The sequence below is a fragment of the Periplaneta americana genome, chromosome 4, assembly GCF_040183065.1.
Source record: "Periplaneta americana isolate PAMFEO1 chromosome 4, P.americana_PAMFEO1_priV1, whole genome shotgun sequence".
In the NCBI taxonomy this organism is placed as follows: domain Eukaryota; kingdom Metazoa; phylum Arthropoda; class Insecta; order Blattodea; family Blattidae; genus Periplaneta; species Periplaneta americana.
In genome coordinates this window covers 151,695,892-151,720,586 of record NC_091120.1, presented here as the reverse complement: position 1 = coordinate 151,720,586, position 24,695 = coordinate 151,695,892, and the positions used below count along the sequence as shown (strand labels likewise).

The 24,695-nt window shown below is 37.0% G+C and overlaps 1 protein-coding gene and 5 non-coding genes across 6 annotated transcripts; 3 read left to right on the top strand and 3 right to left on the bottom strand.

Annotated features, from left to right (window-relative positions):
* The first annotated feature begins 553 nt into the window (after nt 1-553).
* On the top strand, nt 554-24,414 carry LOC138698328 (uncharacterized). Its single transcript, XM_069824168.1, has 3 exons — nt 554-926; nt 21,421-21,616; nt 24,069-24,414. Exons 1-3 carry the CDS (start codon nt 728-730, stop codon nt 24,271-24,273), a joined length of 600 nt encoding a protein of 199 aa, XP_069680269.1. The 5' UTR covers nt 554-727; the 3' UTR covers nt 24,274-24,414.
* On the top strand, nt 6,980-7,051 carry TRNAQ-CUG (transfer RNA glutamine (anticodon CUG)). Its single transcript has one exon. It is a non-coding gene; the product is annotated as a tRNA-Gln (tRNA).
* Nucleotides 7,266-7,337, top strand: TRNAQ-UUG (transfer RNA glutamine (anticodon UUG)). Its single transcript has one exon. It is a non-coding gene; the product is annotated as a tRNA-Gln (tRNA).
* Nucleotides 11,806-11,877, bottom strand: TRNAQ-CUG (transfer RNA glutamine (anticodon CUG)). Its single transcript has one exon. It is a non-coding gene; the product is annotated as a tRNA-Gln (tRNA).
* On the bottom strand, nt 16,502-16,573 carry TRNAQ-CUG (transfer RNA glutamine (anticodon CUG)). The gene has a single exon. It is a non-coding gene; the product is annotated as a tRNA-Gln (tRNA).
* Nucleotides 16,747-16,818, bottom strand: TRNAQ-UUG (transfer RNA glutamine (anticodon UUG)). The gene has a single exon. It is a non-coding gene; the product is annotated as a tRNA-Gln (tRNA).
* Nucleotides 24,415-24,695: the final 281 nt, after the last annotated feature.

Sequence of the window (24,695 nt, the reverse complement as noted above, 5' to 3'; positions counted from 1 at the left end):
TCCGACCATGTGAACGAGGTGGTAGAGGGGGTTGTCCCGCTTTCACCTGGAGCAGCGCAGCGGTTCGCCCGCCCTGTCTGCTAGCTGCCTGCAGTGGACTGGAACACAATCTCTGCTTCACCGCTCTGACGAACACTGCTCCACGAGTTTTTCGTGTAGCTTCTTGTAAGGTCTGGCTGTCTTTTAGAAGTGAACAAGAAAATCTAATAAGATTACGTGATCATTCAAGACGATCTTTAAGTACAGTTTCTTCTCTCTTTCTAACAGCGCGAATATTTCAGTGGTGATCATCAGTGTGATTCTAACGAGTTCTGAGACGTTTGAATTTCAGATTTCGCATCTCTAGCTGTGAGATAAAACTTGTATTGTTCAATATTTGTGATACATATACTATGAGGTAACGAACGTTTCAAGATTTCTGCGGCTGTTTATTTCAAATTCTGTTCTCATTAACTTCATTATCCTGAGTGCAGAATTAGATACCTTTAATAAAATTATTTTTAATAAAAATCTTTGTTGTTACGAATCGAAGAAATAACTTTCGAAGGACTGTAAAGTTAATAAGATCATATATAGAAAATTCGGTTGTGTTACCGGTGTTTGTGTGACGACAATTCGACCTTCAGAGTGACTGCTCTTTCAAGGAATACAGGAAACGCCCCAGACATCTGATCACCGTTGTGAGGCAATGATTCTGGTGTGAAGTGACCGTTAGCGAGGTGCCGAAATGAAGACGAGCCGTGTGGTGCTGGGGGCGGGCGTGGTCCTCCAGCTCGTGTGTCTGCTCGGGTTGCCGTCTACCAGCGTCGCGGCGCCTCAAGAGACTCCATTCGAACTTCCGGTGCAGCTGATCGGTTTCCCAGTCATCATTTTGGCCGTCAGACTGTCAAACTTCGTCAAGAAACTCGCTTATTCTTTGAACCCACGTGAGTACTTGCTCCTGTACTATGTTCCACATGCTTGGGTTATACAACTTATGAAAATATGCATGTCAATGGCAGAAATATTTTTATCATTACACACTTAAGGTTAAAGACGTACAGAATTCACAATTTCTGTAATATTATCGTACTTACTGACTCCACTGATTGACTGATTGCCTGGCAGTCTGATTAACCGAATAGTTGACTGATTTACAATCTGACTGGTAGTCTAGCTGCCTGACTGTGTAATTGACTAATCAATAGTCTGATTGATTGCCTGACAATCTAACTGATTGACTAGTCTAGATGACTGACTCTACTGACTGTCAATCTGACTATTTAGACTAACTCATTGACTGCACTACCTAACTCGACTTCGGCAGTCTAATTAATTGACTGGACTAATAGTCTAGCTGACTGATTCGTTTAACAGTGTAGCTGACTGATTTCACTAACAGTCTAGCTGACTGACTCGACCAACAATCTAGCTAATTGACTCGATCAACAATCTAGCGGACTGAGTCGACTAATAGTCTAGCTGACTGACTCGACTATCAGTCTACCTAACTGACTCGACTAATAGTCTAGATGACTGACTCGATTAAAAATGTAGCTGACTAACTCGACTAAGTCTAGCTGACTGACTCGATTAACAGTCTAGCTGACTGACTCGCCTTAATCCTAGCTAACTGACTCGACTAAAATCTAGCTGACTGACTCGACTAACAGTCTAGCTGACTGATTCAAATAATAATCTAGCTGACTCTACTATTTGTCTGGCTGACTGACTCCACTAAGAGTCTAGCTGACTGACCCGAGTCATAGTCTAGCTGACTGACTTGAGAAACAGTCTTAGTTGACTGACTCGATTACCAATCTAGCTAACTGTCTCGATTAACAATCTAGCTGAATGACTCGACTAACAGTCTAGGTGACTGACTCGATTAACAGTCTAGCTGACTGACTCGACTAATAGTCTAGCTGACTGACTCGGCTAATAGTCTAGCTGACTGACTCGACTATAAATCTAGGTTGATCGACTTGACTAACAGTTTTAGCTGACTGACTCGACTAACAGTTAGCTGACTGAATCGACTAACAATCTTGCTGACTGATTCGACTAATAGTTTAGCTGACTGACTCGAGTAATAGTCTAGCTGACTCAACCAATAGTTTGGCTGACTGACTCGAATAACAGTCTAGGTGACTGGCTCGACCAACAATATAGATGACTTGACTCTACTAACAATCTTGCTGACTGACTCGACTAACAGTCTAGCTGACTGACTCGAGTAATGGTCTAGCCGCTCGACCAATAGTCTGGCTGCCTTACTCGAATAACAGTCTAGGTGACTGGCTCAACCAACAATAGGCCTATAGCTGACTTGACTAACAGTCTAGCTGACTGACACGATCAACAATATAGCTGACTGACTCGACTAACAGTATTAGCTGACTGACTTGACTAACAGTCTAGCTAACTGACTCGATCAACAATATAGGTGACTGACTCGACTAATAGTTTTAGCTGACTGATTTGACTAACAGTCTAGCTGACTGACTCGATCAACAATATAGCTGACTGATTCGACTAATAGTTTAGCTGACTGACTTGACTAACACTCTGACTGATTAATTGAATCGACTAACAGTCCAGCTGACTGAATGGCTAGACTGACAGACAGTCTGACACTCGACAGACCGAAAATCTGACTCACTGGTTGACTTGACTGACCGACAATCTGACTCACCTGACCAAGTCTGACTCACTCGATTCACGGAAATCTCAATCAATTGATCGATAGTCTGACTGAATTGAGCGACAGATAACCAGACTCGCTGACCCGACTAACCAACAATCTGACTCGACTGGATGTCAGTCTGACTGGCTGATCGATTTAGCTGACCGACAGTCTGACTGACTCGACATATCTATAGTCTTATTGATTGATTCCACTGCTAGAGTGATTAGACTAAATGACTAACGACTCGACTGATTGACAATCTGACAAACGAACTCGGCTCACCGACAGTGTGACTGACTCGACTGACTGAACTGACTGATTAGCCGATCGCTGTTTGGACTGATCGAAGGGATTGATTGATTTATTGACTCTTTCTCAGTTCACATCTGACAGAGCAATAATAACAGCACGGTTTCTTCTGGATGGGAAGTAAAGTAGTGTAGTCCATATAGTTTAATGAATTCTATCCCTCAATGAGAGTCATCCAGAAAAAATTCTCAGATCTTTCATCACTCATGTCAGAACAATTAAGCTCTGAATGTAGCACAATGAGAACATATTATGGACGTGTGCTAGTTTCCTCACTCAGCACCTGTGATTCATTTACATACTCCACCAGATTCATTTCGAATAGTGTAACTTACGTCCTTTCTTCTATTCATTGTTTTATGTAGTTGTTATTTTAAGCCTTATGTTTGAATATGATTATTCTTAAATATTTGTAATATTTGATCTGTTTTATTTGTACGTCTTCCTTCAACAATGTTGTAAAATATGTTAGTTTTTGATAGGAAAAAATAAGACCAACGACTATTTTATCACATAAATCAACTGTAATTGCTGCATCTTGTAAATTACAGACTGTAACTCATCGCTTAGTTAACATTTTCTTCACGTATGTCAGCAGGCACGTAGACGACGTTACAAAACTTCCTGGGTTACGTGTTAGGAGAGTGAAAGTGTCTTACTTTTACGCTTCTCATTTGCACTTGTGTCTCGGAACGCACTTCGGCATTGCACGCTCTGATGCAAACTGTCCAGTATGTCGCTCGTAATTACAGAATGTCTGATGTCCGCTGAAGTTGTTAGATAACCAGGAGCTCTTCTAAGTAAGGCATGCTCCCACATAATCGGCTTCTAAATGAGGATCGTGCTACTACAAAACTACTGGAAAAATTCGAACGAAAAGTCTTCTGCAATACATGCTGTACTACATGGTTCACAATGCTGGATAGTGTTATTTTACGACGCATTATCAACTGCTATGTTTATATAGCGTCTGAACGAGGTGAAAGTGATAATGCTAGCGAAATGAGTACAGCGCCGAATATTACCCACCATTTGATATCAATAGAGTGAGGGAAAACTCCGAAAAAAAACCTCAACCAGGTAATTTGTCGAACCCGGGCCACCTGGTTTCGCAGTCAAACGCGCTGACCGTTACTCCACAGGTGTGGACTGCAATAATGTTTAATTTTTCATATAGGCACAGTAGTTTCTGTAACATCCAGAACGATAGGCTATATTTATTAGTGATATACTTATTACACATAATTTTAGTTATTTGTCATAGATAATATATTTCATTAAACACAATCTAGAGTAAAGGTTAGTAATACTGTGATAGGAGTATTATTGTGATAGTTATTTTTCAGAATTAATTATAATTTTACTGAACGAGAGAAGAACCGGTTTTGTGCAGCAACTTGTACGAACATTACCTTAATACGTTGACGCAAAAATAAACGATCTTCCTCTCGCTCAGTAAAATTTTAATATATTCTCAAAAAGAACTATCACAATATTACCAACCTTTACCCTATAGCGTTCCGCCGATCATTTATACTTGTAACACAAAAATAGTATAACTATCATTATCAATATTATACAGTAATTACACTGTGAACATAATTCACTGCAATAATTTATTATTTATTGAGTGGGTTATTTTACAACGCTGTATTAACATCTCAGGTTATTTAGCGTCAGAACGAAGAGAAATTGAAAAAAAAAAAAATTATTGCAGTAGACAAAAAATAACTACACGGAACCAGTTGTATGTAGTAAATAATAATATCAGTCACTAAAATCATGATTTTAATTTCATTCTAATCTACAGAGCGAGTCAATATCCTATTTTGTATTAAAAATATAAATACCTACAGAGAATACTTCTGTTAAAAATATTTACCTTTATTGCTTTTGTACGAGTACAAGAAGAACCATTTTGTTCCTATTATAGAACATCTTAAGGGGTTAGATTTAGCTTACAGCAGTAAAATGTTTGGAAATATTCAACATTTTTTTCTTCTATTGATCTATCTTGTACAATAATGAAAATTTGTTACGTGTAAAATACTGTCTTTCTGCTGTATGAAAATAATATTTTTACGATTTAAAAAAAGTTATATATATATATATATATATCTTTTTTTTTTCAAAATTCAGAATGATGGCAGTTAACTGTGCAGTGATGAAGCGTTTCCCTCATAACTTATAAACTTGTTAACTTTTTTTATGTTCTCTCTCTTTTATTTTATTGCTGGAACTCATGTTTACAATATCATACTCTTTCAGCTACATTCCTTAATAAATAATATATATTTTTTTATTTTGTGTTAGAAGAAAATACTGATATTTGACCATTTTTTAAAATGAATTTATGTTTTATCAGACAATCTATCAAAGGTAGAGAAGTGATCTTGCATCATATTGTAGATAAGACATGCATAAATACATACAAAAAATTTCATCACAGAATGTTGGATAATGCTTTATCACTGCACAGTGAACTGAATTTTGAAAAGAAAAAATGTAAATGATTTTTTTTTTAATCGTAAAGATATTTTTTTCTCATATAGCAGAAGGTCAGTATTTTACACATACTAATTTTCATTTTTCTACAAGATACGGTAACGGAGAAAAAAATGTTGAATATTTCCAAAATTTTACTGCTGTAAGCTATACGTAACCCCTTAACAACACTTTCAGTGACTCGATAATGTTATTCTTTCATAAGCTAGAATGTAACAACAGTGGAAATAAAAATCTTACAAGCCTCCTCATTAATAGAGTGCTAGCACCTGTTAGTTTAAGTACAGACGCATAAAAATGTTAAGTGGTCAACATAATATTTCTCCAGTACATCATATAGTGATGATACTAAGGGCATATGTCGACATAAACAGTTAATATCGACAAAATGTTAGAAAATAAGACTTAAAGCAAAATGATCCTTTTACTACATTACGACTTGAGTCCCATTGACCATGCAACGAAGAATTATGAAAATAAAAAAATTAATACAAATTTTACTTTAGGTAGGCCCATACGATAATCTTTAGACCTCCTGCGGCTTGGTGAAAAATTTAATCAGATATCTAGTTTTTTTACTAGCTATAGTAGTGACTACAACACAACTTTTGTATACTCTTACGTTTTGAATTTTGGAAACTTTATTTCGATACGCCCTAGTATACAGGCCAACTGAGAGGGAACACGAATGTTTAGATCAGGGGTTCTTAATCTATGGGTTGCGACCCAAACAAGGGTCGCCATGGCTTTCGGGATGGGTCGCCATAGCTTCCCGAAAAAATAAAATTGAAGAAATGTTAATTAAAGTACTTGGGATTATGATTATATTTTATAATTATTGCTTATTATGAAATATTACAACTCTATATTAATAAATAATTGCTACACTTATTTACTTGTTTTTATTACAATAGAACTGTTTAACTTCAAAATAGGCCCATGAGTTGCGCAAGTTTATCGCCCAGTTAACTTGGGTCTTGGTCAAGAAAGGTTAAGAACCCCTGGTTTAGATAAACAGTTTAGTTCACAGTACCGCCGGGTCCTCACTCGCCTTGTTTGGGTAATACCACAGTCTAGTATATATACAGTCACGAAGCTTGAGTTGTGAGGGTGCTAGGAACAATAGCCTGTGCCGGTCCTATTTCGCATTGTCTGTAATGAGCAGAGCAGTGTATAATATACACTGCTCTGGTAATGAGGCGATAGTAGCGATCCTAGTGGTTAGCAACTATCTATGGATGCATATTTACTACGTATTGAGCTTCGTGACTGTATATAGTAGACTGTGGTAATACATTGTTCTTCGTAGGCCTACGTAAGCGAAAAATATAGCAAATTTAAGAGAAGAAGAATAGAGATCTAAGACGAACACCATGTTGAAAGACCTGTTTCTGTGACTACTCCAGAAAGTATCGATGCTACACTCAAAATGTTCTTTGAACGTGTCCTTCACATAGTACCCATGATACTTTGTAATTACCAAAATTAGACTCGTTCGGTCCCATGGTGTAATGGTTAGCACTCTGGACTCTGAATCCAGCGATCCGAGTTCAAATCTCGGTGGGACCTTTTGGTTCGATTTTACTTTTAATAAAATTACTCGATGTTCAGGTATTACGATATAATGTTGTAACCGGTCCCATTATACGGGTTATAGTTGCTAATATGAATTCTGAAACCACCGGCTCGAGTTCCATAAATTCTCGGTGAAAACTTCACTTTTCGGTTTGGCTCCATCACTTAAACTAGTAATTGTCATGATGTTTAAATAAGTTTAGCAGTCGGTCCCATGGTGTAATGGTTAGCACTCTGGACTTTGAATCCAGCGATCCGAGTTCGAATCTCGGTGGGACCTTATTGTTAGTTTTATCACTAAAATTATTCAGATATTAAATGGGCTAATGTAGATTTAATGGATAGCAGTTTGGACTTGGAATCCAGTGATCCGATTTCGAGTCTCGGTGGAACGTTTGTGTTTGACTTTTAGTTTTATAACTAAACTAATTGACATGCCAAGATGTACATTGGTACTGGTCCCATATTGTAGAATTGTGACAAACGATGAAACTTCCTTATGCTAACACATTCCTAAAACCAATATTGCAAGCAAAGAGTGAAAACATTCAGATTTGAAACTTTTGAAAATGTTTAAGTGAAATCACTTGAGAAATTGATACATATGGTTCCTTTGGGCTGATAGCCTATTAATCAATTTTCTGCTAAATCTGCAAACAACGAGTGTAGCATATGGTAGCAGCTCTTTTGAAGGAAAATTGTCTCTAAAGGCATTATCATCCCATTCCTGGTAAAGTCCGTCATTGCTTAGTAAATTCCCCCTAGGTAATATAATAATCCGTGGCACTATACCCGTGAAGGGCCTAGACCGACCAATCGGCTGCTGGCCTTACGCCCACATGCCGAACAGAGGTGGACGATCATCCAATCAGAATGGAGGTATCGTGTGGTTTGCACGATGATCCCCCTAGCCGTTATAGCTGGTATTCGCAACCGGATTTCGCTAACTATCGTAGTTCCTCAAGGGCATCACGATGATGGGTGGGCACCGGTCCCATACACTGGCCGAAATTTCATGAGAAACTTTCTTCCCCCATGAGGATTCGAACCAGCGCGCATTCCGTAACGCGAGTCCTAGGCAGGATGCCTTAGACCACGACGCCACGGCGCTGGCCCCCTAGGTAATACGCTTCATAATTCACCCTAGTGCTTTTCAGTCAGCATTTTCAGGAAACAATGAAGGGAATTACAGGATAATAATTTCCTCAAGAGTGATGATTTATTGGTGTCACTTCTGAGATTGAAACCTGTCTTCGGACAGTTAACTGAACAACAACATTCGGTATTATTACTTTCATTTTTTATTTAAATTAGTTATTTTAACACGCAATATATCATTGTACGTCTTTGTTGTCGTGATATTGATGTTGTTATTTAGAATATAAGTTATTAAACAGGATAGAATTCTGACTAATAATATTCAGCGAACCAGGTTGGAATATCGTGAATGAAGGCTGTGATAACGTGCAAGTTCCTAGTTATGATTGTCTTATAATAATAATAATAATGATAATAATAATAATAATAATAATAATAATAATAATATTAATAATAATATATAGTAAGTGAAACATACAGCAGAGTCCGTATAGGTCAGTTTCTATCTGATGCTTTTCCAATTCACTGCGGGCTAAAACAGGGAGATGCACTATCACCTTTACTTTTTAACTTCGCTTTAGAATTTGTCATTAGGAAAGTTCAGGATAACAGGCAAGGTTTGGAATTGAACGGGTTACATCAGCTTCTTGTCTATGCGGATGACGTGAATATGTTAGGAGAAAATCCACAAACAATTAGGGAAAACACGGGAATTTTACTGGAAGCAAGTAAAGCGATCGGTTTGGAAGTAAATCCCGAAAAGACAAAGTATATGATTATGTCTCGTGACCAGAATATTGTACGAAATGGAAATATAAAAACTGGAGATTTATCCTTCGAAGGGATGGAAAAATTCAAATATCTTGGAGCAACAGTAACAAATATAAATGACACTCGGGAGGAAATTAAACGCAGAATAAATATGGGAAATGCGTGTTATTATTCGGTTGAGAAGCTTTTATCATCTAGTCTGCTGTCAAAAAATCTGAAAGTTAGAATTTATAAAACAGTTATATTACCGGTTGTTCTGTATGGTTGTGAAACTTGGACTCTCACTCTAAGGGAGGAACATAGGTTAAGAGTGTTTGAGAATAAGGTGCTTAGGAAAATATTTGGGGCTAAGCGGGATGAAGTTTCAGGAGAATGGAGAAAGTTACACAACGCAGAACTGCACGCATTGTATTCTTCACCTGACATAATTAGGGACATTAAATCCAGACGTTTGAGATGGGCAGGGCATGTTGTACGTATGGGCGAATCCAGAAATGCATATAGAGTGTTAGTTGGGAGACCGGAGGGAAAAAGACCTTTGGGGAGGCCGAGACGTAGATGGGAGGATAATATTAAAATGGATTTGAGGGAGGTGGGATATGATGATAGAGACTGGATTAATCTTGCACAGGATAGGGACCGATGGAGGGCTTATGTGAGGGCGGCAATGAACCTTCGGGTTCCTTAAAAGCCATTTGTAAGTAAGTAAGTAAGTAATAATATACTGTATAGTAGTGGCCAGTGCAGCCAACTTTTGAAAAACATTGAATAGGCTCAAACACATGAGTTATAAGTTCACAAAAAAAAATCTCATAAATACTCCCTTCCATGTATCATGATACTAATTTTCATAATATTGATCTGACTATGGACATTCGAAAAGTAATGGCAACATAGTTACTATTTCACACGAAATTTATTTAGGTTACTTTTTACATTATATAATTCATATACGCCCGCCATCGGTTCATATCCTGAGCAAGAATAATTCAGTCTGTACTATCATATCCCACCTTTCTCAAATCCATTTTTATATTATCCTCCCATCTACGTCTCGGCCTCCCCAAAGATCTTTTTCCCTCCGGCCTCCCAACTAACACTCTATATGCATATCTGGATTCACCCATACGTGCTACATGCCCTGCCCATCTCAAACGTTTAGATTTTATGTTCCTAATTATGTCAGGTGAAGAATACAATGCGTGCAGTTCTGTGTTGTGTAACTTTATCCATTATACTGTAACTTCATCTCTCTTATCCCCAAATATTTTCCTAAACACCTTATTCTCGAACACTCTTAGCCTCTGTTCCTCTCTCAAAGTAAGAGTCCAGGTTTCTCAATGGGATTTAAATATCGCATCAGTGCTTAGCACCACGACTTTTAAATACCGGGTTGAGGGGTTAAGTGACAAAATTCTTAGTGACATCTAGTTCTTATTAGCATGAATTATCAATTATATCAATCGAGTGACCAATAAAGTAGTTTTATTTTAATCAGTTATGAGTGAAAATTGTTTCAAAGTGGTTGCATAAGCGTTGTCGATCAAAATGAAGTAAAATTTTTACAAAGCAAAGTTTTATGACTTAATTTGTGTGCATCTAATACCTACCCACTTCACTAGGATCAGAAGTTGTGCACCGCCATCTCACCTAGTCCCGAGGTAGAAATTTTACATGAATATTTCTGACTCCGCCGGGACACAAACCCGGGCCGGCTAGTCTGAAAGGAGACATGCTACCACAGAGCTAACTCGGCGGACTGACTTAATGTTATGAAGCAAATTTTTAGCAAAGGACTTAGGCTCCCAAAGGCAGAAGTTATAGGCCAGGATTTTATCTACTGATCATTATGTTTTTAATCGAATATCTTCTCTTTTGTGCTCCATCTGATCCTAAGGCCAAAAACTGCCATTGATAATTTGCATAAGTAGGCAGGGAGATAGATTATTTTTACAAACAAAGTTGCTCTATTTTTAATCGTTCTTAAAAGACACACACACACACACACACACACACACACACACACACACACACACACACACACACATATATATATATATATATATATATATATATATAATTTAATTATTTAACGACGATGTATCAACTACTAGGTTATTTAGCGTCGATGGGATTGGTGATAGCGAGATGGCGAGATGAGGCCGAGGATTCGCCATAAATTACCTGACATTTGCCTTGCGGTTGGGGAAAATCTTAGAAAAAACCCAACCAGGTAAATAGCCCGATCGGAAATCGAAACCGTGCCAGAACACAAGCGCCTTAGCCGACAGACCTACGCCGATGCTCTTCTATTGTTACCTCATCACTATAGTAGAAATTATAAGATTGATACTCCTGTTTGCAGACTTAAGAAAATAAAATTAATCATTACCATTTTTAGACAGCTCTATAACAAACTTTCTACCGCAATAATGGACTTACTCATAACTTGTTTAAGAGGAAATTCCATAGATGACTTGATGTAGATAACCTATTCCATAAACGAATTTTTTAAGTTTTGGGAGATTGCACGTTAATCCTTTTAATATAAAAGAGTCTACCATTTTATGTATTATCTCTGTTACTTTTACGTTTGCATGTACGTTCTGATGACTTTGTCTATCGCAGTTAATTGCTGCTAAATTACAATAAAATATTGTTGTTGTTGTTATTATTATTACCTTTTTTTATTACTTTATACGCTTTCGAAGGCCGTATAACCACGAGACAGGGAAAAAACCACAAAGAAGATGTACATAGCACAGCGGTAATTGGTTTTTACAATATGTAGTGTAAGTGTGCAGCAAATAATGCTCAATGTCATAACTAGTTTTAATTCAAAGGTGAACAAATAGATGAACCACATAAAAATTTACTCTAGGTCCCACCGAGATTTGAACTCGGATCGCTGGATTCAGAGTCCAGAGTGCTAACCATTACACCATGGGACCTTACATTAATGACTCTTTCTATAAGTACTTACTAATAAAAACTCTATATACAGACGTTTAACTGTCTTATACTTATACAATGAGTAGCTCGTTTATAAGTCATGTGTAAATTCCTTACTCATAATCACTACATACGTCGTGTATAACAGTATAACTGTTACACAGCTACGTCAGTTTCGTCATTACTTCGCTACGAAAGGTAATAGAATGTCTGAGGTTCTCTACTGCATCCGGTAGAGCGCTCTAGTGTGGCGTGATAAATATCGTACAACTGGCTCTAATCGACTACCACACTACATTTTGGTCAAAGAGTACAAGCTACAGCAATATTATTCTAATAATACTATGATCTTTGGTTTGTTCTTCTGTGGTTAGAAGGTAACCATCATCATAAAATGACAGTCGATACGAACAGCTGTTAGAGGGGCGGCCATTTTTTCCCTATATACAACGCTTAAACAAGGGGTTTCGTGTATATAACTACTGCAAAGCAATTCCCATTGTATAGTTACAGCCTGTTTATACGTCCATAGCTTATTCAAGGTTTATTAGTAACGTTTTCTGTCTCAACTCTGCATAAGTCTCGTATAAAACTATACACGGTTTATTAGTAAGACTGGTAAGGTATTAATATATAATATTTCTGCTTCAATAGCTCTTATCAATGTTATAATTACAATCTATACAAAACTAGACAGGTATTGACAGTTTTGCGCCTTCAAGGCTTCACCATGGTACCCGCTCAAACCAGCGAATCAGAGATCATGGTGACAGGTCGGCGTTGCCGATTGTTAGTAGCGAGCTGTATTGAATCTTCGTTACTGTGTTACAGCAAGTATATGCCATTTATTATCTCCTGAAATCTACTGTCCACACTTCACGAGATGATTGGGAGGGGGAATGGTCCTTGCGGGGTAAGAGACGAGGGAAAGGAAATGTACAATACTTAGCGCGTCTGAAAGAGCAGGAAGATGAGGGTGGTGCCATTGACTGGCTGGGACAAAGTTCAGTGACGCTCGACCTGAAAACGTTGGTTTTGCAAACTATGCAAGCGTTTTAGTTACTGTTGACATTTTATTGTATGATGTCGGTGTTGTGAATACTGTGGATAACAAGTGTAGTTTATATTAAAACATTTTTAAGTCAGATTTTAATTTCTTAAGTTAACTTTAAGATCGTGCCAGATTGGCTGCATTACGCTTTAATTAGGCAATTATCTTAAATTAGTAATTTAGTTAGACAATGAGTTACGAAGTTGTTTAGTCAGTGAAATATTTAGTTAAGTAGTTTTAAAGCGAAGTAGAGTTCTGTTTTATTTCAATAGTGTCACATATCAGTTATCATAATGTTTAGAAAGTGTAAAAATGGAAAAACTATGCATAGTGAAGCACGACAAAGTATACCGAATGTAATGAAGATGTGTGATGAAGAAGTAAGGCAGAAGAGATTATTGTATCCTTTGATGAATGCTACAGAAAGGGCTGCTAAATACGCAGGTTTTTTTTTTAATTTAATACTAATTTCATTTACACTGACTTAATAATATTCTCATAATGTCAACATTAAATTATTGGAACTAACAATAACTTCAGTTAACCACGGGCGTGACTTCGAGAGGGGAACAAATTTAAAACTTTAGTTAGCTCAAAAGTATACATGAAGCTGTAATATTTCATTTAAATAACATGCAGCATTATACTCGTAAAATTTTAATTTCTATATTATATTTTTAAAAAATCTTAATAAATCAAATAATTAAATTAATAAATTAAATTATTATTATTATTATTATTATTATTATTATTAGTAGTAGTAGTAGTAGTAGTAGTAGTAGTAGTAGTAGTAGTAGTACTAGTAGTAGTAGTAGTAGTAGTAGTAGTAGTTACTATATTGTAAACCAAAAATATAATATTTACATTCACTGGTATAGTATAACACTGTCACTGAATAATTGCTTTCCGTAATTAACTTAATTATAAATATTAAATGTATAATAAGCAGCCTGTGTGAATTAATAATCCGGATACAAAGTTAATGTTTTACTGAGGGACAATGTTTTCACTGTAGTTGATGCGAAAGTTTAGAGCACCAAAACCCGGTTCTGTCTCGACGTTTGGTTGTGAGAGTGGAGGAAAACCTTACATTCCTTGCTCGGATCATCTCGTGAAATGTGGAAAGTATCTCCTCGTAAGGGAAGTAGAAAGTGGACTGAGAAGCTTCCCTCCCTCGCTACGATTCCACTTGTAGCTAGCTTACATACCCCCGGCGTACGCTTGCGTTTGGTTTAATGAGATAATGAATGCTCTATACTGATGGTCGGTCATGGCTATTGTTTTCGATATTATTTTGTAGTTGATCAGCAAGAGGATGGCCTTTCCCGAATTGAATCCCTAGGAGTGAAAAGAAAAGTGGAAAAGCGGGTAACAAATTTAGTTACCTTCTACAACTGCGGCATATACGAGTAAATCGACGGAAGATCATCCAACGTTTAAGCCTTGGTTTTTCTGAGCCGACGCCGACACATGCGACGTGCGAAGCCCGCCTCGCACAAATTCCGACTACACGAGAGATAGTGAGTAGTTTCTATAGTTGCGAGGTGAGCAGATCTCGTATCTCACAGTTATAGAAACCACTCACTATCTCTCCTATAGTCCGGATTTGTGCGAGGCGGGACTCACACGTAGCACGTGTCGGTTCAGAAAAACCAAGGCTTTAACCCTTTCCAGCCCAATGATTCCATATGGCATCATACACTTTACCTGCTCTGAGAATGCATGTAAAATGCCAAATGAATCCATATGTTATCATAGCCATATTCTTAGTTATTTTTAAGATAGCTGGCACCCCTGAAATCCCGAAACAAAACACTATCGGGCAGAGTTTCTCCTTCATGTCAAAATATTTCTATCTCCTTTCGTTCTATAGGATACGTAATCGGTATCAATTAAAATAAGCGTAAATAATTCCGCGTCATTATTATTATTATTATTATTACTATTATTATTATTATTATTATTATTATATCAGAAACACCTGGCTCACAAGCAAATATTCTCATGGGGGCAGATAAAAAAGTTACCGCTATTTTTTTTCTTCCACCATATTAATAATACCAAAACAAGTGCCTATACAAATTTCGGCCACTCGAACGCAATTACGAGGGCCGTCCGGAAAGTAAGCTTCCCTGGGGACGTTTACAGAAAGAAGACACCATTCCATGGAAAGATTTAATGCAGCATATATATCAATTTATTGTTGAGCTGTTTTTTAATATATTCCCCTCCAGAAATGGGACAATTTTCATACCGTGGGATCAACAGAGAGGTGCAGACGGCTGACGTACACTAGTTCTGATCCCAGGTGGCAGACTTCTACGGCACAGGGATACAAAAGTTGATCCCATGGTATGATAAATGTCTTATTTCCGGTGGGGAATATGTTGAAGAATAGCTTAACAATTGCTGCATCTGTTTCAATAAATCTTCCCATGAAATTGTATTTTCTTTCTGTAAACGGCCCAAGAGAAGCTTACTTTCTGGACGGTCCTCGTAATTGCGCTCGAGTGGTGAAAGAAAAAAGTTAACTTTTTTATCTGTCCACATAAGGATGTTTGCTTGACAGATAAATCACAAGCATCACATTTTCTGTACTGTTCGCCACATTATGACATACTTATGTACTCCTAAGACTTCTCCACGAGATCTTATTGACTGAAGTAAGGTGGTCCACCGTGCTAAAAACTATATCTTTCCTTTATAACTTTAAATTTATAAACAAGAAATCTTAATTATGGTTTATACTAGGCCTATATGTATAGTATTATATGCCATATTCGCATACACTCTAGTTTATTATTATTATTATTATTACTACTACTACTACTACTACTACTACTACTTGGTTATTTAACGACGCTGTATCAACTACGAGGTTATTTAGCGTCGATGAAATTGGTGACAGTGAGATATTTGGCGAAATGAGGCCAAGAATTCATCATAGATTACCTGACATTTGTCTTACGGTTGGGGAAAACCTCGGAAAAACTAACCAGATAATCAGTCCAAGCGGAAATCGAACCCGCGGCCTAATAGCAGCTCCTGATCGGCAGGCAAACACCTTAGCCGACTGAGCTACTCCGGTAGCTTTATTATTATTATTATTATTATTATTATTATTATTGTTATTATTGTTATTATTATTGTCTAAAGTAGACTAAAGTATCGTACGAAACAAATTTACAACTTCGCGTCAGTTATTCAGTTCCGACGCGGCAGGCAGGCAGCGGAAATAGCCGCACAGCAGAAATTTTGCAACGTCGCTGCCTTTCTGCATGAGAGAGAGAGAGATAGAGAGAGAGAAGAACTGTCAATACCTTTCTAGTTTTGTATAAACTTTAGTTTCAATTCAAAGAGAACCAATCCCGAAGCACATAAAAACCAAAAGCCCCATCGAAATTTGAAATGGAATCGCTGGATTCAGAATCCACAGTGCTATGGGACCTTACATGCAATAACGGCCCTTCCTAGTTAGTATTAGTATTTCTAATTCAATACCTCTGATCAATGTCATAACTACTTTGAATTTAAACAGAAACAAATATCTAAATCACATTAAAAAAATCTGAAGGTCCCACCGAGATTTGAACTCGGATCGCTGGATTCAGAGTCCAGAGTGCTAACCATTACACCATGGGACCTCTGTCCATTTATGGCCCTTTCTGTAATACTAGTACGAAGTATTTCTGTTTCACATCTGTTATAAGATACAAAATAAAAATAAACATATTAAATTTGAGAAAAACCGTTGTCAGTCAAAATTTGAGTGACTAACGAACTATATGGAAATTTTAATTACTTTTTAAAAATTTAAAGGTCCCACCGAGATTCGAACTCGGATCGCTGGATTCAAAGTCCAGAGTGCTAACCATTACACCATGGGACCGGACGATCTCGGCCTTGGGCATTAAGAAAGATCATCGTTGGTAGTACGTAGATATGACTACGTAGGAATATTCCGCGCGCGAGACAACTTGTTGCCGTGTTTAGCGCGAGAGTGAACAGTTTTCTGTTTCTGATGTCTGGCCTAAATAAATAGACTGTGAACAAGACGTGAATTACAAGAGAGAACCGTTGCGTAAACTTGATCGAACCAGTTTTAAATGTCTCATTAAAGGTTTGTTTCGCTATGAACTTAGGTTGTAAGTTATTCCCAAACCTGTTACTGAAATGTACTGTAGTTTCAATTTAAAAGTCCCCTCAAATTGGGCGTGTTTATAAACTCCTCATTATTACATAATGAGTGGGTAGAATGCATCAGGAGGCTATTTTATTCTTCATAATCATAATCATCTTTAGAACTCGAATTTCTATGACCTAAAAACTCTGGATATATGTATTATTTATGCTCTAATAGACACCAAAATATAACAGAAAGCTTGAAAAAAAAAAATGGAATATTGTCCTTTGTTTAGAAACCTTTTTATTCACCGTTCTACAAAACTGCTTTGTGAGTATTAACCCCTTGTCTTGGACATAACGGACTGCTCACTCAATGCAAAATAAAAGGGAGAAAAGAAAATTGGAAAATGTCAAACGTCTGTCCTCTGAGTGACTAATTCTTTTACAGCTACGTATATAAACAGGGCCACTGACTGTTATGAGTAGAGACCGGATTCTTATGTAATTACATATTGCATTTCTTTACTTGTAGACTACTGAAAATGACAAATGTCGGCGATTTGTGGTGTTGATATGGTTATAGTTGAGTTTTATTTTACATATTTTTACATATTTATAGTAATATTACATATGTTACATGTTATGTAAAGAATGTAAAATTTTTGTGCATACCTAGGCAGTTATTGAGTTTTTAATTTTTTTATTGAATTTGCTTTATTTTTCAGAATAAATTATTTAATTTTTTTCATATATATTTAGGCATATATCTTAACCTCCCTGTCCCATTACTCCGACTACAGGGCCGTCATTTGTTCTCACTATAGTACACGACGCTGGTAAAGAGCGAGGGCCCGGAACTGACATCGTTATGTTTCGTTTACAACTATAGAAAATACTTCAATTTCTGAAGCTGGTTTAAGAGAATAGTTCTTTTCTAAAAAAGAAAACAAACATAAAACTAGGGATTCCAACTCTTTGTCTGTAAAACATAGTAGTTCGGAGTGCCTCAACTCTATACATCTGCCCTAATGCTTTCTCAGAATCTGGGATGGTCAGGTGCGCCGGTCATTTAACTTTGTTACAAATTAAAAGTAGGCTATTAGCAAGGGGTTTGGGTAGGGTGTCATGTAAAACAAAATACCATTTTGTGTGTCACAGAAAAATATTTTTCTAGGAAATTTTAAACACAAGAAAAAGCATAAATTATGGCAGAGACAAGTTCTATTTTGATAGAACAAGTAAACAATTTTAATTATTTAGGCTGCAGTGTATCATACGTTAAAAATGATGATGTAATAAAAAAAGATTAATAAATTTAACAATATATGTGGAACAATAAAAAGAAACCTCAAACAAACTAGGAAAGAAACTAAATTAAAATTTTATAAAGTAATGGCAGTGCCCATGTTCCTATATGGCTCGGAATGTTGGACATTAAGAAAAAGTAAAGAGAGAAAAATAGAGCCCGCCGAAATGCGATTCCTAAGGAGTATAGCTGGCTACACTTTGTTAGACAAAAGGAGAAATGATGACATAAGAAAGGAATTAGGCATCTTTAAACTAACAGAGAAGATACACCAATATACAGGGACATCATTTTATTTTTATTAACATTTTTAATATTAACCTGTCTATACCTTTAGAGAACCGGAAACACCGCTTGCTCCCCTCTCCAAGACTGGGGTTCGATGATACTGGCGTAAAACACAAATCACTCTACTAGGTATAGGAAGGAAGAAAAGTAGTTCATCCATTTACGTAAACTAGGAAATATCACGATTTTGAGTTTGATAATTTTCATTAGGTTTTTCTTTAATCAAAGTACAGTACTGTATTAAGAATAAGTGTTTTTACTCACGAAGTGAGTTATCCATGCGAACGTATTCATTATGCGGTGTATATTATACTGTCTACAGCACATTAGCGTACAATATAGAGAAAGAAGTTAAATTGAAAAATAATCATAATATGAATATTTAAACACAATTTTGAAAATGGTGGCCGTTCATTTCGATACAGGCTTCAGTTCTTTTGTGCATATTATCGCACTATAGACTATTGCATCTAATTCCAATTGCCAGTTTCGTCCTTCGTACTAGTAACTCATGTTGAAATAATTCTGTACCTACTCTACGCACTGTAAATCCAATCTTCACTTCTGCCCGACCCGAAAATATAAAATTACTCAGACCTGCTATCTACTGTCCGTCCAAGAGGTTATGCCGCAGGATTGCAGAAAGGGAGGAAATCACGTGACAGTTAATTACTTAACGAGGCCCTTTTATTTAAGTTAAATTAAACAGCTGTATAATATTACGTAAACGCCCAATTCCTAAGAGAAATTAATGTTTTCAGAAAAGCGCTAAGACAGCCCAGCTTTTACAGAGGGGCGAGCAGAAGCAGGTGGGGGAAATCGGGATGCGACGTAGGCAAACGGACAGTACCTGTGCGAAAATATGATTCAATATTGAAAGCTCTTTCGTCACTGGAAAACGCGAACATATTTCTGGAACGTACTATACTCAGTAACTCAGTACTGCTTACTCTCTGCGGTCTTGGCTCTGTGTGGAGTTGGAACTTCATTAGTAGAAGGGGTGGGAGTGAAGTACATTCAAAAACTCAGGTACAATAAAAATTGAAGTAAAAATAAAATGATGTCCCTGTAGAACTAAGTGGAGGGAACATGTGGAAAGAATGGAAGAATACCGCATTCCAAAACTGATATTAGATTACAGACCAACAGGCAAAATAAACATTGGCAGACCAAAGAAAAGATGGACTCAACAAATGTTTAATGCATGAGACCGGAACAAGCCTTTAGAGGCTTAAACCTTGACGACGACGATGATGATGATGATGATGAAAACTGTATTTGCAAACTATGCGATGGGGTGGAAATGGCAAATCGACTTTCCAGGCTGCATCCTCTCACTTCAACTGACCAGTTAAATTGTGACGACATGTTTGTGAATTTAATGCATTAATAAATAGTGATTTTAAATTACATATTTTATTAATAGTATATATTTAATTACATATTTGCCCGATATTTACTTCATTTTTATGTACATATTTCGCACTTTCATATTACATAAAATCTGGGGCCTATTTATGAGTCACCGTACCACAACAGTGGGATTGGAACCTCTTACGCGTCACATGTTTGGAAGTGTTACAGGGATAGAAAGCGAGACCCACAGGAACAATTTGGCCATATTCCTAACACTCTTTTGTCGTTTCTGTTTTCACAACTTACTGCTGGCGAATCCCCTTATCTTCAAACTTCATTTAACCACAAAATATTTCTAAGGAAAGGAAATGCAGAATTATTAACAAAACGCACACAAAGTCTCTTGTCAATATTAATACAAAACATGTTAATAATACTCTGAGAACTTTTAAAAAAATTGTAATATTACGAAAAATAGTGTTCGTATGTCATTTTTTGGTCAAATATGATTTCATGATAAAATATGATAAAATATTCATTTTTATGATCAATAGAAACCGTGTCATCGTGTTCAGAAAAACTAGAAATGTGTTTCATTTAACTCAAGTTTGTGAAGAGACACCAGGATCAAAATATGACGACATAAAAATCCGAGCTCAATTATCATCATCATCATCATCATCATCATCATCATCATCATCATCATCATCATCATCATCATCGTCGTCGTCGTCGTCATCGGTCCCTATCCGTGCAAAATTAATCTAGTCTCTAACATCATATTCCACCTCCCACAAATCCATTTTAATATTATCCTCCAGTCTACGTTTCGGCCTCCCCAAAGGTTCTTTCCTCCTTTATTTTCGTCTTTTTTTTTTATATATATATATGAAGAGTCCACTGCAAGAATGATGGATGTCACTTTCTTGTCGAATATGAACCAAGACTGTCAATGCACAGCTTAAGACATATAGAATGTACATAGAGAGTTATATGGCATTAACACTGATAGTCATTGTCCAGTAATGATCAGAAAATCACAGTTAAGCTTTGAGCGCTAAGCATTTCAAACTTTCAATTGCGTCTCCTGAAAAATGTATTCCAAATGACATCCATCGTTCTTGCAGTGGACTCTTCATATGAAATCCTCCCATATGAGGTACATCCGCCTGGCTAGCAATTGAACTAAGAAGGCCGTTATCTGTACTCATATATTAGATTTATTTAAATTTGTCTTCAAAAATGGAATGAAACGCTTCATATAGGCCTAATTTACTAGACAAGGATTATGCCGACCATTGACTTGTGACCGATTTGTAAACCAATGCATGTTCATACCATAAAAATAACCATTAAAGAATTGAAAGGTATCAGAAATAATTTCGGCTTCGTAATAAATGTTCTGTTATTTTGTAGGAACTTACTCGAGCCGATCAAGGAGAAGTCTGAACTTTCCGGATCCGCCACTGAACATAGCAGCGGTTGAGAAGCGGCTGGTGGCAGAGCTCGGGGAGCACGTGTGCGTGTTCGAAAATGTGTGTGACAAGTACGCAGAACTCGCCAGAAAACAGCACGGATCCAATCACGTCTTGGACTGGGAGCAGGTCTTCAAGTGAGTACCATTATCAGCTGCAGAATTAAACCTTCCTGGTGAATGGCATAGCAAGACTTTTAAACAAGCGGATGCTTTTCGACACAGAACTAGGCCTACAGCTGTTTCCTCATTATGCATGGGGAGCAACTTTGAAATTCATCGTCACCATAAAATGCAATCCCCTCTGCCCTTGTTCTCTTTACATTACCTTTTTTTCCTTTTATTCTCCTCGCCCTTCTTGTGTTTTCATTTTTCTCCTTTCAATGTCCTTGATGTCCTTGTATTCCCTTGGTTCCCTTTATATTCCCCTTGTTCTCATTACTTCCCTTTGTTCTCCGTGTATTGTCCCTGTTCTCCCTGTCTTACACGTTCTCTTTGTCTGCTCCTAGTTCTACTTGTATTTCCCTTGTTCTCCATGTATTTCCTTTCTTTTCTAGTATTCCGCTTCTTGTCCTTATCTTCCACTTGTTCTTCTTGTCTTCCTTCTGTTATCCTTATCTTCCTATTATTCTTCTTGTATTCTCTTTGTTCTCCTTTCCCCCATTTTTTCCTTTTTCCGATTGTTCTCCTTACATTCCTTCCTTATTCCTCTTCTTATCATTGTCTTACTCTTATTCTTCTTGTCTTCCTATTATTATCTTCGCATTCTCCTTATTCTCTTTCTATTTCCTTTGTTATTCCCCATTCTCCTTGCTCTCCATGAATCTTTATTCTTCTCCTTCTGTTGCCCTCTTCTCCTTTCATTCTCCATATTCTACTTGTCTTCCTCTTTTCTCCCTATATTCCCCTTGGTACCTTTGTTTTTCCACAGTACTCTTTGTTTACCCCTTCCTCTCCTTACATTCCCTTTGTTCTCCTTGTCTTCCCTTTGTTACCCTTGCATTTCCATTATTCTCATTATATTCCCCTTGTTCTCTATGTTTGCCTTTTTTCCCTGTATTCCCCTTGTTCTCCTAGTCCTCCCATTGTTTACTTGCCTTCCCCTTGTTTCTCTCTTTCTCCTCCTATTCCTTTTGTTCGCTTTGTCTTCCCCTCCTCCTCATTGTATTCCTCCTGTTCTCCTTGCCTTTCCCTTTTCCTCTTGTCTCCACCTTACTGTTATCCAACCAGGAGATCAACCGTGAAAGGAATGTGCTTACTATTGAGTCATCTATTGGAGCGAAGTAGATAGATAATATTATCGTCATAACGTCAGTTTAAAAACCATGCGCTCTCCTGAATTTATTTCCTGTATGGAGGGATTAAAAGACCAGGAGATTAACAGTGAACTAATTTTGTAACTAGGGTAGTATAAATATGTATCTAGCAATGTTATTGTTTGTGCTATGAGAGCTAGTCAATAGAGATACGAGTACCCACGTGTGTGTCCTTATGACACCAACATTCATTCACAGCATCACCCCGCTTCGTCTCATTCCGCAGAGACTTTCTCGTGGTTGGAGTACAGTATTCTTCTTGTCTTCCCCTTTTTCCCCTCGTCTTCCTCTTGCACTTATAGTCTTCCCCTTGTTCTTATGTTTTCCTCTTGTTCTTATAACATAAAAAGAGCCAAATGGATTGAGCGAGATCACACTCTTTAATTATACTTAGAAGTGAATTTCACAGGTAATATTACTTCATTAATTTCTATATTCCTAAAATTAAAATTTTGCTATATGGCATCACCCGTAGGAAAGGAAATATTTAGGCCACGTCTGTAATAGAATTTGAACAAATGAAATCGGAAATTTTAGATAGACTAATTTTTACAGTATTCGCTGCACAGCCAATCACGAGAAATAAATTTCATATCTCAAAGCAAGAGTGCCAATCGGTTTAAGTCTTTTTGTTTTCTATGATCATAATAAACATAGATAGTGGGCAAGTTACCCCAGTTTCCAGTATGGAAAATAGTTCATTTCAGAGGAAATATAGAGGGAGTACGCCACGCAATATACCCTATAAGGCCTATCCTAAAATATATTGCCGCCTCCACCGAAGCAAAAATTGAAATAACGCCCCTGTTTCGTGGCGTGATATGATACCCATCTCGCTGTAGAATTAAATAGCGATCCTAACTCCATTTACCTAAAACTGTTTTAGGCACTAATTGATCCGGACTATTCAATTATCGTCTAATGTGAAATATAATTTGTTTTAGTTCTGTAGAAGTTTCTGAATGTTTTTATGTACAAATTAACAAGCATACTTCATTAAATGTAGGTATTCCGCAGTTCTTGTGGCTCAGTTCGCCTTTGTTGATTTCAAAGTGTTGTGAACAAGGCCTGAAAACGATTCTGACCTAGCACACCCATTCAGGTACACTCAGTGTAATTTTTAACTTTTAGTACACAAAAATCGGGGGTATTATTATTGTTATTATTATTATTATTATTATCATCATCATCATGATACATTCATTGTTAGCAGTTGTTAATGTTCAATTGGTTTGTCTTCGAACTGGAGAACTCATTTGCATCATTCCTTCCAGGGGTTATGAAACATCTCCAGTGAACGACAAGCGAAACTACCTTCTAAGTGTGTTCCTGGGAGATATCGTTGCGTCACCTGGTTTGTGTCGTCAGCTTGTCAAAAGAGGCCGAGGATGTAAGGGAAGCCCCCGATCCTTCAGGAGGTCCAGGCCACGTACTTCAAGGAAACTGAAGGCGGAAGTTCATAGAGGTCGCAGCCATTAACACCAAACCCGGAATTGAACTTCTTGCTAATCAATAATTGTTAACGATTGCCAGAAAATGGAATCACAATATTTGTTATTATAATTTGTGTTTAATTTAAAACGATGTAACTGTTATGAATTAAATTTTATATTGGAATAATTCTTCCATCGCAGGTGAAAAAATTATGTAGAAGTTCTCAGAATGAAAGGTATCAAAATAAGCAAACTATGTATCTCTGAAAGTAGATTATACATACGTCAGTTTGTGCCATTGCAAAAGGAATTTCTGGAAGTCTTATCCATTTCCCGTTCAAGTGTATGCGTCAGTTTGTGAGACTGGCCAAGAGCTCTGTAAATAATTTCGAGACCGCAAGAATAAGGTTGTTTGCTTGTTGTGGTAACCGAGTTAGAAGTATCTTATGGGTATTCAATGTTGTTTTA